Raw genomic sequence first — 14,299 nt, 5'->3', positions numbered from 1 at the left:
AAGATTTTGATAGTACTTAATATCCATCCTTAAATCCTGTCATATTCACTTCTCTTTACAAAAATAATAATAATAATAAATAATGAGTGAATGAATGAATAATATCAAGCAGTTCCAGCGGTGGCAATGACTAATCCAGTCCATGTGTATCTGGACTGACCTCAAACTTCACAATCCAGAAGATAAGTGGCAGGTAAAAAGGGGTGGAAGAGAGCCTGCAACATGTGAACTGCATAAATAAACAGAGGCGCAAAGAGGTGGACTTCATCTTGGCTACAATCAATGCATGCACCACAAGGCTCCTCCTTCACCTCTCCAACTCACTTACGTGAGCCCTATAACTCCAGATACTCCTCCTTCGTTCTCTTCCTGCTCTCAGTGGCTCCACCTCCCACTCCCCCACAAATCTTGTCTTCTTCTTCCTCCTTAGCTCATGCATGGCTTCCTTCAGTAAATAAAACCTTTCTTTAACTCCTAGCCACCTGCTGTGGTCTCCTGTACTGATATCCTTTGTCCATGTGCACCAGCCAGGCCTGATAGAAGTCAGCTCACTCCTATCATCATCATCGTCGTCGTCGTCGTCATATATAATGGATAAAGAGGTAGACGAGCCCACCATACATACGCACACTGATCTCCTTTTTATCTTTGCTTGTTTGTTTCTCTTCGGGCCTCACTTTGATTGCTGCAGGCGAACAATCCAGCCGGCTTTGCGACGACCGCAGCCCCGCAGGAGAGCTCGGAGAACAGCATCGAGATGGTGAACTATATGCTGAGCAATCCCGCTCCCCAGACTCAGATCTCCCTCGACAAGCTCAGCTTCGCGGACGTCATGCAGTTCGCGGAGTTGGGGCCGAAGCTCGCACTTCACCAATCCAGAGCGTCCGAGGAGGAGAACTACTTCCTCAAGTTCCAGCTGCTGGGAGACAAGCTGCACGACGACGCTTTGATGGCCTCCGCCTCGCCCTCGCATCTGCCGCTTCTTCCGCCTCAGCTGGTCGTCGGCGCCGGGGAAGACAGGTTTGGCGGAACGAGCTTGGAGAACAAGGCCGGGATGGTGGCGGAGGAGGACGGAGAAAAGAAGGCCCGGTCCTCGGAGAACGCCTCGTCGGTGCAACACCTCCACCTTGTCGGCGAAACTGAGAAGGCAGCAGCAGGTGTCGTGGAGGCCAAGAACCGGCGGAAGAGGCCGAGGGCGTTGAAGACCAGCGAGGAGGTGGAGAGCCAAAGGATGACGCACATCGCGGTGGAACGCAACCGGAGGAGGCAGATGAACGAGCATCTCCGCGTGCTCAGGTCTCTCATGCCCGGCTCATACGTTCAGAGGGTACGAACGCCACCTACTCGTCTTCCTCACTCCCTTAGCAGATAGCGGTAGCACATACTACAGTTTCTGTCCGTTTGGTGTCGTCCAGGGAGATCAAGCATCCATCATCGGAGGAGCCATCGAGTTCGTGAGGGAGTTGGAGCAACTCCTGCAATGTTTGGAGTCCCAGAAGAGACGAAGGCTCTTCGGCGGTGGTGAAGCTCCAAGACCAGCGATGGACGCCCCTCCGCTGCCCAACCAGCAGCCATTCTATCCACCCCTCCCCTTCCCCAACGCCGACCAAGTCAAGATCCTCGACATCGACCCCAGCGGCGGCGGCCTCCGCGAGGAGACGGCGGAGAACAAGTCCTGCCTCGCCGACATCGAGGTCAGGCTTCTGGGCTTCGACGCCATGATCAAGATCCTCTCTCGTCGCCGGCCAGGGCAGCTCATCAAGACCATCGCCGCTCTCGAGGACCTACAGTTCGCCATTCTCCACACCAATATCACCACCATCGAGCAAACCGTCCTCTACTCCTTCAACGTCAAGGTAAACAAGCTCGGTTCCTCTCTCTTCCTCCTCTACCACGCGCGCTCACATCTCCCATGACAGATTGCAAGCGAGACCAGATGCACTGCGGAGGACATCGCAAACTCGGTCCAACAGATCCTAAGCTTCATCGACGCCAACACAGTATGATAAATAGATTCAAGGCAGAAGAGCGAGAAAAGAAATTGTAGTAATTGTTTGTATCGTACAGACGTTGTTGCCATGTGTACGTAAACCAAGTTACGTTATACAATAAAGAAGAATGCATCCATTTCTGCATGCATGTGTTTATGTCGGTAATGGGCAGTCGTTGTCCGGCCACTAGAACAGCCATTGTTTCCGGAACATCTTGTCAGGGTGTGGGCTTCGAGGGAGACAGACCATGGGTGGACTTTGGAGGTCAAAATGGGTTGACTTGCCAGGGATGGCTTTGTTGGTATTAGGGTGGCCAGATCAAGTCAGAGCATTGCCTGAGACAAGACTTGGTCCCATATATGATTCGCTGCTAAGCGTACCGATCTCGGAGATCGAGTTTGTCTTCCACATGCATGAGAATTGCGTTTGATGACTGACTTGATTGATGTAAATGTGGCTCCCACGTATGAGTATATCAGCAAGAGAATATGGTCACAGTATGCTACAGGAAGCTTCGTTGATTCATGTCCAGTCTGATTGGGCTCGCGAGTGGTTTGCTGTAATGGTGCCCGCTCGTTAAGGACTGACAACGTGTAGTGTCTGTGTGTGTACATATATAAGGCTTGATGGTGTTTTGTATGATAATATAAATTAATTATTTTATTTTGTATTGATATGAACAAACATTATATTTCCACTTTTTAAAAATTAAAAATCACCAGTAAAGAATTTCATAAATCATAAAGCTATCTAAATATTAATTTTTTTATTTTTATCCCAATCACATTATACTCTAAATATTTTTTTTAAAAAATAAATATATTATTTATTCATGTGTTTTTATTATACTTATTTATGCCATCATATGACAACCTCATGTTGCCTCCAAAACCCTAATTAAAGCCCTTTTCTCTGCCTTTTGCACATCGTTCACTGTACTCCTTTGTAGTTTTCGGGCTTGTCAATAGTATTTTTGTTTTTTTGTTTTTATACCACCGTGTAAGGATCGTGGAATGTCTACCCGAAAACTGAGGAGCGCAGTGAACGACGTGTAAGAGGTTTAGAAAAGGGCTTTAGAAACGGTTTTGGAGCCAACAAGAGCCAGCCACATGGCAACACGAGTGATGCCCACGTAGCAACAATGGTTACTCACTTGGGCCCCGTAGAGAAGCATGCAACGAAACACCGCTTCTCGCCACGTGGCACAACACGCAACGAGAGTGCGATGACGGTAATAAAGTCGTAAGGGTAGAATGGTATTTTCAGTATTTTTCAATTAATATCTTTAACAATCCCTCACTATATATATATATATATATATATATATATATATATATATAGAGAGAGAGAGAGAGAGAGGGAAACTCGATCTCGAAGATTGGCACGCTTACCAGCGAATCATGTGCGGGACCAAGTCCTGTGTCAGGCCATGCTGTGACGTGATCTGGCCAGCATAATACCAACAAAGCCGTCCCTGGCAAGTCAACCCATGTTTGACCTCCAAAGTCCACCTATGGTCTCTGTCTCCCTCCGAGCCGTCACCCTGACAAGATGTTGCGGAAACAATGGCTGTTCTGGTGGCCGGACAACGACTGCTCCATGACCAACGCAAACCCATGCTTGCGTGCATGGATGCTTCTTTGTTGTATAATGTAACTTGGTTTTCGTACATATGCCAACAACATCTGTAGAATACTAACAATTGCTACAATTTCTTCCTATGTATCTGATCTCTTTTCTCGCTCTTCATCTTGCCATGAATCTGTTTATCATACTGTGTTGGCGTCGATGAAGCTTAGGATCTGTTGGACCGAGTTTGCGATGTCCTCCGCAATGCATCTGGTCTCGCTTGCAGTCTGTCATGGGAGATGTGAGCTCGAGTGGAAGAGGAGGAAGAGAGAAGAACCGATCGAGTTTACCTTGGCGTTGAAGGAGTAGAAGACGGTTTGCTCGGTGGTGCTGATGTTGGTGTGGAGAATGGCGAACTGTAGGTCCTCGAGAGCGGCGATGGTCGTGATGAGCTGCCCTGGCCGGCGACGAGAGAGGATCTTGATCATGGCGTCGAAGCCCAGAAGCCTGACCTCGACGTCGGCAAGGCAGGACTTGTTCTCCGCCGTCTCCTCGCGGAGGCCGCCGCCTGGGTCGATGTCGAGGAACTTGACTTGGTCGGCGTCGGGGACGGGGAGGGGTGGATAGAATGGCTGCTGGTTGGGCAGCGGAGGGGCGTCCATCGCCGATCTTGGAGCTTCACCACCGCCGAAGAGCCTTCGTCTCTTTTGGGACTCCAAGCATTGCAGGAGTTGCTCCAACTCCTTCACGAACACGATGGCTCCTCCGGCAATGAGAGACGTGAGCACGCGGAGATGCTCGTTCATCTGCCTGCTCCGGTTGCGTTCCACCGCCATGGCTCTCCGCCTCCCCGATATTAAGGTTTTGAGGGTCAGATCTTCCTATCTCTCCATCAAATGTAAATTGATATGATTCATTAGTATCAGTTGTTGGAATTCTGAAAAAGTGGTAAATGGTTCATCCTTTTAAAGATAGTAAAAACATCTAAGAATTCTGAACCTACAGATATATGCCATCTCTTTAGGTGATTTATCAGAAGATTTGGATATATCATGAGGATACCTAAAGTTATAAAGCAGGTTTCTAGTTATTCATCTCACCTAGCAATGTTTGTCCTATTAAACCCTTCAAGAGTTAAAAAGAGTTGCAAAATAAGACCCAAAAACCTTGTTGTTGTCATTCTTCATTAGCAAAGCAGAAAAATAAGTTGTCTATTATTTTTATTTCAAATTTTAAAATATTTATTATGTAATTCGTTCAGCCCAACAAGATGGCACAAATTAACATTTTATATATATATATATATATATATATATATATATATATATATATATATATATATATATATATACTCAATTTAAAACAAAATAAACCATATTCAAATTATAAAAATATATATAATTGATAAGGGTAATAATTACGACAAGACTTGCGTAACACCCGCTAACGCCCCGCGTCCCTATTGGGCTGACACCGCGTGACTGACACGAGTCGTAACGCCAACCAAGGCCCATTAACGACCGCTCAGGCTCAGGCTCGACTCACACGCTATGCCAATAGCGATGTCAGACGTCATCAGGTACGATCCTGCCCCCTGCGAGCAGGCACATCAGGAAACACCGAGCTTCCCTATAAATACCCTCTCGTTCATCAGAAAAGGGGAGAAAGAAACAGACACACAAAAACACTTCTTCATCTAAAACTCCACTCCACATCACTAACTTAATCATCAGAGGGGTTGGGTCGAGCATCCCGACCCGACCTGTGTGCAGGGACGAAGGTGAGGCGCTTCTCTCCGGGCGCGTTGGCAAGGAACTCCCTCCCGAAGGAATCGGCGACCCATCATCCGGACCCGAACCAAGCCGCGTCGGCCCCGAGGCCATGGCTAAAAAGTTATTTACACCAACATAATGGCGCTAGAAGGAGGGTCGATGTCGAGGGATCGCTAGGCCAACTCGGCTGAACCCACAGTCGAGGAGGCGCATCCAGTCGGGGCTTCAGGGGAACATCCCCCGCGGACGGGTCTCCGTAGCGAACACCCCGCCGCAACTTCAGAGCGCTATTAGCGAATCTTCAACGACCAGGGTTTTCTACCACCCGACGACCCCTCCACTGAACCATCGCCCGTCTCGTCCGAGGTCTTTCTCAACCTCACCCATCAAGTCCAAGTTCTAACCGGTATGATACAGTCCATCATTCCACTCGTCTCCGGAACGCTGCACCCGCCGGCTGCCGAACCGGTGCGACAGCAGGAGCCGCCTCCTCAGGCTCAAGCGCAGCCCTTGGAGCTCCCCACTTCGCCTCGGGTCCCATCGTCTCCACTCACGGATCGAGTGACGGCGGACCGGAGAGGCCACGCCTAACCCGAGGCCTTTCCTTCGGCCTCGACAGACTCCCTGCGAGCCGAGTTGCTCCTCGTCAGTCAACGCCTTGACGAGGTACAGAAGGAGGTCCGCAGGTCAAGAGGAGAGCTTGGGGAGGACATACATCAGGGATCCACATTCGTCCCCGAAATACGGGATCAGACGGTCCCACAGAACTTTCTTCTCCCCTCTCTCGACACATACGATGGCTCCACCTACCCAGCAGACCATGTAGCTGCCTTCTGCACCCAAATGACACTGTACGGAACTTCTGACGCTCTGATGTGCAGGGCGTTCCCCACAACACTAAGGGGACCAACCCGCACGTGGTACGGCGGCCTGAGGACCGGGACCGTCGCCTCATTCGACCAGCTCGCTAGAGACTTCGAGCTCAACTTCTTAGCCAGCGCACGGCCGAAACCATCCATTGCCTTGCTTCTCGGACTACACCAGAGGGAGGACGAGTCCCTCTCCCACTTTGTGAACCGTTTTGCCATGCAGATCCGTGGATTATCCGACGCTCACCCCTCTCTGTTGATGCAGGCGTTCATGACGGGACTACGACCTTCCCGATTCTTCTGGTCCCTGAGATGCTTCAACGGGCGAACCAGTTCATCGCGACTGAGGCTTGGTTGGCCGGAAAGTAGGAAAAGCACACGAGGGTTAGACCGAAGCCGGCTCGCGGGCAGCAGCCTGCCGCGACTAGGCGTAGGCTGGACCAATCCGACCTACCCACTCCGAGGCCTCCTATGCCCCCCCCTAGGTGCATCTCGAACGGAGATATTTCTCCAGATAAAGGAGAGAGGGTTACTCAGGGCTCCCGTTCCGATGAAAAACCCGCGAGAGCTCGCCGACCAGTCCAAGCGTTGCCACTTTCACAAGCAAAACGAGCACGACATAGAAGACTGCCGCGAACTGAAGCGGCAGATCAAGGAGCTTGTCCGCGGGGGGCACCTCAATCGGTACGTCCGACATAACGGGGAGCCCTCGCCTCTCCCGGAGGGCGCCGTGGAGCACCACATCGATGTCATCACCGGAGGACCGGCGGTTGGGGGAACCAGTATGTCAGGGAGAAAGGCATACGCCCGTTCCGTCAGGATCGACGCTCCCCAACGTGGTCCCGACCCCAAGGTCGCATTCCCTCCCGAGGACGTCCAGCCACCGGAGCACGACGACGCACTTGTGATAATGGCCCGGATCGCTAACGCCCAGGTGAGGAGAATCATGATTGACACCGGGAGCTCAGTCGACGTGCTCTATCTGGACGCCTTCCAGAAGTTGGGGCTAACCAAAGAATCCCTAAAACCAATCTGCTCGGCGCTCACGGGGTTCACCGGCGATTCTGTCTCGCCATTGGGGACTGTTACCTTGCCCCTCACCTTGGGAGCGTCGCCCCGAACAAAGACAGTGATGTCCACCTTCTTGGTGGTAGATCTTCCTGTCGCCTACAACGCCATCCTCGGCCGCCCCACCCTCAACAAAATCAGAGCTATAGTCTCCACCTATCATCAAACGGTGAAGTTTCCTACCCCCGCCGGGACAGGGGAAGTTTGGGGAAGCCCCAGAGAGTCCAGGCGATGCTACTTGACGACGGTCTCGCTAAACAAAAGGGCGAGGACCGGCCAGCCTTTGGAGGATCCGAGAGAAGAGAAGCGGCCGACACCACACCCAGAGACGATGACGCCCACTTGCGACGTGCCATTGATGGTGGATCGCCCGGATCAGACGGTCCAGGTCGGGTCGGGACTCCCCGGGCAAGAGCGAGAGCAGCTCGTCGGTTTCTTACAGGAGAACGCCGATGTCTTCGCCTGGGCGCCATCCGAAATGACCGGCGTCGACCTTGAGACCGCCCAGCATCACCTGAATATATCACCTGACGCCCGGCCGGTAAAACAGAAACCACGACGACAAGCCCCCAATAGGTAGCTCGCCGTCCGTGAAGAGGTGGAGCGTTTGTTAGCGGTCGGCTTCATCGAGGAAATCAAGTACCCGCGATGGCTATCTAATGTAGTGCTGGTGAAAAAATCTAATGGGAAATGGAGGATGTGCGTTGACTATACGAGTCTCAATCGGGCATGCCCGAAAGACTACTATCCCCTCCCGAGAATCGATCAGCTGGTCGACGTGACAGCCGGGCACGCCTGCCTATCGTTCATGGATGCCTTCTCCGGCTACAACCAGATCAGAATGGCGCCTGAAGAACAAGAACACACGACTTTCATCACCGATCTGGGGGTGTATTTCTACAAAATCATGCCGTTTGGACTCAAGAACGCAGGCGCCACCTACTAGAGGGCCGCGAACAAAATGTTCGCCGCTCAAATCGGACAGAACGTCGAAGTCTATGTCGACGACATGATCGTCAAAAGTCGCATGGCGGCAGACCACCTGGCCGACTTGGCCGAAACATTCTCCACACTTCGGAAGTATGGCCTGCGGTTAAACCCGGCAAAGTGTGCTTTTGGCGTCAGTTCGGGAAGGTTCCTCGGGTTCATCGTGCATGAAAGAGGAATCGACGTGAATCCGGAAAAGGTTCAGACAGTCATCAACATGCAGGCCCCTCGAACAGTCAAGGACTTGCAGCGACTAAACGGACGGCTTGCTGCTTTATCCCGGTTTCTATCTCGGTCTGGTGATCGTTGCCTCCCCTTCTTCCGGGCGTTAAAAAACCCCAAGGACTTCCGGTGGACGGTGCAGTGTGAAGCGGCTTTTGGACAAGTCAAGCGGCACCTGGCCAACCTTCCCCGCCTTGCTTTGATCACTCTCGGGGAAAAGCTCAGCGTTTACATGGCCGCCTCCCAGCACGCGGTCAGCTCCGTCCTAAACAAAGAGGTTTCCGGGGAACAACTACCGGTCTACTACGTCAGCCACGTCCTGAACGGAGCTGAGGAGCCGTATCCACCACTCGAAAAGCTCGCTCTGGCACTCGTGCTAGCATCTAGAAAACTACGCCCTTACTTCCAAGCTCACCCGATTAAGGTAATCACTGACCAGCCGCTCCGGCATGTTTTGTCTAAGTTTGATGTCGCAGGACAACTCCTCAAGTGGTCGGTAGAACTCGGAGAGTTCGACATACGTTACGTTCCAAGGACTGCTATCAAAGCCCAGTCCGTGGCCGACTTCATCGTGGAACTGGCTGAAGACGGGAATGGAAGCCCCAAGTAGTTAGAGGAGGCGTGGGACCTGCACGTGGACGGCTCGGCTACCTCCAGCAGCGCCGGCGTGGGGTTGGTACTCTCAGCCCCCGACGGATGCCCGTTCGAACGCTCCTTCTGCTTCGGGTTCCGGGCAACCAACAATGAAGCCGAATACGAGGCGTTCCTGGCAGGACTCAAGCTGACCCTTGAAATGCAGGTGGATGCCATCCACGTCTTCACTGACTCGTAGCTCGTCGCCGAGCAACTTAACGGTGGGTACGAAGCCAGGGAACCCGCCATGGCAAAGTACCTGGCAGAGGTGAAAAGCCTAGCCTCCAACTTCTCCCGCTTCGCGTTGTCCAGGGTGCTAAGGAGCCAAAATGAACGAGCCGACGAGTTGGCGAAGATGGCTTCAGGGCCAGACCACGGAAACCGCTCCGAGGTTAAAGATCTCACATCCCGCACCATCACAGTTTCGGTTGTAGCTTCGGCCGAAGCGCGCGCCACGTGGGTACGGGAGATGTTGCTCTTCAAACGCAATGGGATTCTTCCCGACGACGAAGTCGCGGCGTGCCGCATTCGCCGAACGCAAGCATGGTACTCCGAGGTGAACGAACGGCTCTACAAGCGATCCTTCTCACAGCCCCGAGCCTGACGAAGCGAAGGTAGTCCTCGCTGAGGTCCATGAGGGGATCTACGGGGAGCATATTGCTGCTCGGACCTTGGCCTACAAAATCCTTTGTCAAGGATACTATTGGCCCACCATGTCCCGAGACGCTACAACCTACGTGCAGCGATGCGGGCCCTACCAGAGGCATGCCCGAACGCCCAGGCAGCCGACGGTCCCCCATCCCCCATCGACTGTGCGTGGTCGTTCTCGCAATGGGGATTGGACCTCCTTGGCCCTTTTCCACCGGCGTCAGGGCAACGACGATATATCGTTGTGGGCGTGGATTCACCAAATGGACCGAAGCCGAGCCACTAGCGACGATCACGGAGCGGCAAGTGGAGAAATTCGTATGGAAAAACATCGTGACGCGATTTGGCTTGCCAGAAGCCATCATCACGGACAACGGATCCTAGTTCACCAGTCTTGGTTCCAGGAGTTCTGCGCGAATTACGGGATTCAACTGAGGTTCAGCTCTGTGGCCCACCCTCAAGGTCTAGACCGGAGAATCCCCCTACAACCTCTCATATGGGACCGAGGCTGTCTTGCCTCCCGAGATAGTTTTCCCCACCCTCAGGACGGCAAGCTATGACGAACGAGCTTCAACCCAAGGATTGCGAGCCGATCTCGATCTACTCGAGGAGCGGCGTGCTAATGCGCACCTGAAAGTTCTCTCCTATAAAAGGGTCGTCGTTAGAATTTATAACCGCAAGGTGCGGCCTCGGCCAATCAAGTTGGACGACTTGGTCTTACGCAGGGCCGAGGTTAGCGACCCGACCCGAGCACGTGGGAAGTTAGCTCCTAATTGGGAAGGCCCTTATCGGGTGATCGAAGTCGTTAGGGTCGGTGCGTACCGACTCGCGACGATGCAAGGCCACGCTTTGCTAAGGACTTGGAACTCGCAAAACCTCAAAAGGTTTTTTCCGTAATATGATGAGTCGGGACGTAACAGAAGCGGGAGTTACATTAACAAAAGCAAGTACAAACACAATGTGTTAGGCAAAAGGGGGAAAGGAAAAACAGTCGTATCATTTTCAAGGAGTACATTACACTTCACCCCCGAACAACAAAAAGGGGGAAAGGAAAAATATGTACCGACGAGTCTACAAAAAGGGCTGTCATCAAAAGGGACTTCATCCGGCATGTCGACGCCCATGTCCTCGGGGAAGGAGTCGAAAGGATCCTCCGTGACCTCCAGGTCGAGGTGGCGCGCCTTAAAGCGGGCAAGTGCAATCCGGTACCCATACTCGTATGAAACCCACCCGGTCCGAACAAGGCCAAGCTAAAAGCCCGAGGATGCCTTGTAGTCCTCGATTAATTTCTTGTCCTTCTTCGGCCTCTGGCGAATCTCGACGGTTAGGGCCTCGGCGGCCCCCCGCGCTTCAGCATGCGACTCCTCCAACCGACAGACCAGCTCGATCGACTCCCCCCTTGCCGAATGAGCCTCGGCCATCGATGCCTTCAGATGCATCTGAAGCTCCTTATTTTTCTCCTCGGACGCCTTGAGCTCGGAACGTAGGCGCGCCGCCTCTGCGTCCAAGTCCGAGGCACGCTGCTCGGCTGCCACGACCACCTCAGGAGCCGCCCCGGCTCGGACCTCCTCCACCTGCTTCCGGAGGTCGGCATTTCGGTCACTCAAGAGGTCAACGACTCACCCCGCATCGCGAACGCGGTCCATCAGTGCCGCGACATAGTGAGTGCCCTGCAGATAAACGAGCTAAAACAAGAGCTGTCAAGAATGTTGAATCTCGGATTTTGATGATGAAGTCAATTGTCATTTGTTGTCTAATCTATGTGTTGAGATAAGTGTGCAGGATTAACTACGATGAAAGATAGACAAGCAGCAGGAGTTGCGCCGGAGTCAAGTTCATGATCACGTTGGGAGTTCGACGGAAGTTCGGACGGTCGTCGGAGGTTCTGCGAGAACAGATCCGAGAAGTCCAGAAGCTTGCCAAGCGAAGCTCGTCGGAACTTGCCAAGTGGATCGTCGCAAAGTCCAGGAGTTTGCCGGAAGTCCGCAGGAGCATCACCGAGGGTTCATCGGATGATCGACGGAAGTTCGCCGGAAACTCGCCGGAAGGAGCGATTGACGCACCGAAGCAAAGCTGCAGAAGTTGTCTTAGATTTAATCGTAGTTAGCACGTTGATTAAGTTGGAAAATGGGAGGTGATCCCATTGGCTTAATCTTGGGGCAATTGGGCCCTTGAAAGATTGAAATTGGGCCGAATGGAATGAACCATTCGGACCCTGATTGCACCAGGAGGTGCAACCGCCCAGGCCAGGAGGTGGCACCGCCTGGGCTAAGCCTCCCAGCGAGACTGGGCGGTGCAACCTCCCCAACCGGGAGGTGGCACCGCCTGAGCTCAGTCTTCGAGCTAGACTGGGCGGTGCAACCTCCCTGACAGAGAGGTGGCACCGCCTGAGCTCAGTCTTCGAGCAAGACTGGGCGGTGCAACCTCCCTGGCAGAGAGGTGGCACCGCCTGAGCTCGGTCTTCGAGCTCTGCCAGGCGGTGCAACCTCTCCAGTCAAGAGGTGCAACCGCCTGATCCCGGAATTCCGGGATTTGATCGTTTTGAGCTCCAAATTTGAATTGGGTTGGGGCCTATAAATTCCCCACCCATTCAGCACTGAAAAGATACAGACCTACACCGAAATCTTGATCTTTTCTGTGATTCTAAGAGCTCAAAAGTGTTGTAAAGCCTTTAAGTCTCCTCCTTCTGTTCTTCAAGTTTTCAGTTGTAAAGTGAGGAGAGAAAGGTCTGTAAAGGTTGTCTCCTGAGCCTGTCAAAAGGAGAGAAACTGTAAAAGGGAAGTTTGGCCTTCGCCTATTGAAGGAAGGCCCCTAGTTGACGTCGGCAACCTCGTCGGTGGAGGAAGCCAAAAGTGGAGTAGGTCAAGGCTGACCGAACCACTCTAAATCTCTGGTTTGCGTTTATTTTTGAGCACTTTATCATTACTGCAAACCTCCTTCATTACTACTGCTCTCTGCACTTTCACGAACAAGTTCTAAGTGCTGTTCTTCCGAATCTGCTTTCAGACGTAAATTCGTGTTTTCGTATATTACAGTTTACGTTTACGTTTGATTCTGCAGAACCGTCTTCCGTGCTTTTACGAACGAGTTTCTTTGCAGTTTACACTTACATTTTGATTCTATTGATAACTGCAAATTGTCTTCTGCGAGTATACAAACGAGTTTCAAAAGTTTAGACGTAAATCTGCGTTTAAGACGTAAAACTGCATTTAGACGTAAATCGGCTTTCCTCGCACAATCATCAGATCTCAGTTCACGTTTACGTCTTGATTTCAACTGCATACTGCCTTCTGCGAGTATACAAATGAGTTTCAAAAGTTTAGACGTAAATCTGCGTTTAAGACGTAAATCTGCGTTTAGACGTAAATCTGCGTCTAGACGTAAATCTGCGTTTAGACGTAAATCTATTTTTTGCAGATTACGTTTTTGAGCTGTACAACAGCAGCATATTGTCTTTATACTTCTGCTTAAACTGCTCCTAGATGCAAACTGTGTTTAGACGCAATCTGCGCTTAGACGCAATCTGCGCTTAGACGCAATCTGCGCTAAGACGCAAACTGCGCTTAGACGCAATATGAGTTTAGACGCAATCTGCATTTAGACGCAAACTACGTTTAGACGCTAACTGTGTTTAAACGTAAACTGCACTTAATCATAAGTAATCTTAGAATCGGCTTTTGCATCAAAATAGTCTTTATCGAACGAACGCAGCTTTCGTTTTTTAATCGCTGAAAAATATCCGCTGCACTAATTCACCCCCCCCCCCCTCTTAGTGCTCTCGATCCTAACAATTGGTATCAGAGCCCGGTTAACTCTCAAAAGGATTAAAACCCAAGAGAGATGGCTTACGCCGGAAACCAAGAGGGTCATTCCATTACACGTCCACCCATGTTTAATGGGACGGACTACACCTACTGGAAGACCCGAATGAGGATCTTTCTTATTTCTATGGATTTTGAATTATGGAATCTTGTCGAGAATGGTTTTTCAAAGTCTTCTCTTCCAATGATCGATTGGAATGATTTGGAAAAGAAGGCTTTCGCTCTAAATGCAAAGGCTATGAATGCCTTATTTTGTGCACTTGATAAAAACGAGTTTAACCGTGTTTCAACTTGTGAAACTGCATTTGATATTTGGCACACACTCGAAGTGACCCATTAGGGCACAAGTAGAGTAAAAGAGTCAAAAATCAATTTGCTGTTACACTCTTTCGAACTTTTCCGTATGAAACCGAGTGAAACCATTGGCGACATGTTTACCCGTTTCACGGATGTCGTCAACGGTCTAAAAGGACTCGGAAAGAGCTTTTCGGATTTTGAGCTTGTTAATAAGATACTAAGATCCCTTCCTAAGAGTTGGGATCCTAAAGTCACCGCTATTCAATAGGCAAAAGATCTGCGAAATTTCCCTCTTGAAGAACTAATCGGGTCATTAATGACCTACGAAATGACTTGTAAAGCTCATGAAGAGCAAGAAGACATCCTTCCAAAGAACAGGAAGGATATGACACTCAAAACTTCAGAATGCCACTTGAGAGAAA

General features: G+C 51.2%; 3 protein-coding genes across 3 annotated transcripts; 2 read left to right on the top strand and 1 right to left on the bottom strand.

The window, feature by feature from the left end:
• Window positions 1-457: 457 nt before the first annotated feature.
• On the top strand, window positions 458-2,135 carry LOC135631209 (transcription factor FAMA-like). The gene is made up of 4 exons (XM_065138689.1): window positions 458-602; window positions 692-1,327; window positions 1,416-1,856; window positions 1,920-2,135. The coding sequence occupies exons 1-4, from the start codon at window positions 591-593 to the stop codon at window positions 2,004-2,006; spliced, it is 1,176 nt and encodes a 391-aa protein (XP_064994761.1). The 5' UTR covers window positions 458-590; the 3' UTR covers window positions 2,007-2,135.
• Window positions 2,136-3,760: 1,625 nt separating this feature from the next.
• Window positions 3,761-4,396, bottom strand: LOC135631543 (transcription factor FAMA-like). Its single transcript, XM_065139277.1, has 2 exons — window positions 3,911-4,396; window positions 3,761-3,847 (listed from the first exon to the last, which is right to left on the bottom strand). Exons 1-2 carry the CDS (start codon window positions 4,394-4,396, stop codon window positions 3,761-3,763), a joined length of 573 nt encoding a protein of 190 aa, XP_064995349.1.
• Window positions 4,397-6,175: 1,779 nt separating this feature from the next.
• Window positions 6,176-7,849, top strand: LOC103974079 (uncharacterized). The gene has a single exon (XM_009388831.2). It carries the CDS (start codon window positions 6,176-6,178, stop codon window positions 7,847-7,849), a length of 1,674 nt encoding a protein of 557 aa, XP_009387106.2.
• The last annotated feature ends 6,450 nt before the right edge of the window (window positions 7,850-14,299 follow it).

The sequence above is a fragment of the Musa acuminata genome, chromosome BXJ3-2 (genome assembly GCF_036884655.1).
Source record: "Musa acuminata AAA Group cultivar baxijiao chromosome BXJ3-2, Cavendish_Baxijiao_AAA, whole genome shotgun sequence".
NCBI classification, from domain to species: Eukaryota; Viridiplantae; Streptophyta; class Magnoliopsida; order Zingiberales; family Musaceae; genus Musa; species Musa acuminata.
Note: the sequence above shows the minus strand (reverse complement) of the source record. Positions and strands in the feature narration are given on the sequence as shown.

Excerpts from the sequence above, each read along its gene's own strand:
- LOC135631209 (XM_065138689.1), top strand. Across the intron at positions 1,328-1,415 it reads CCGGCTCATACGTTCAGAGG|GGAGATCAAGCATCCATCAT; the intron begins GTACGAACGCCA and ends GGTGTCGTCCAG. Across the intron at positions 1,857-1,919 it reads TCTACTCCTTCAACGTCAAG|ATTGCAAGCGAGACCAGATG; the intron begins GTAAACAAGCTC and ends CTCCCATGACAG.
- LOC135631543 (XM_065139277.1), bottom strand. The coding sequence starts at position 4,396 with ATGGCGGTGGAACGCAACCGGAGCAGGCAGATGAACGAGCATCTCCGC. Across the intron at positions 3,848-3,910 it reads TCTACTCCTTCAACGCCAAG|ACTGCAAGCGAGACCAGATG; the intron begins GTAAACTCGATC and ends CTCCCATGACAG.
- LOC103974079 (XM_009388831.2), top strand. The coding sequence starts at position 6,176 with ATGACACTGTACGGAACTTCTGACGCTCTGATGTGCAGGGCGTTCCCC.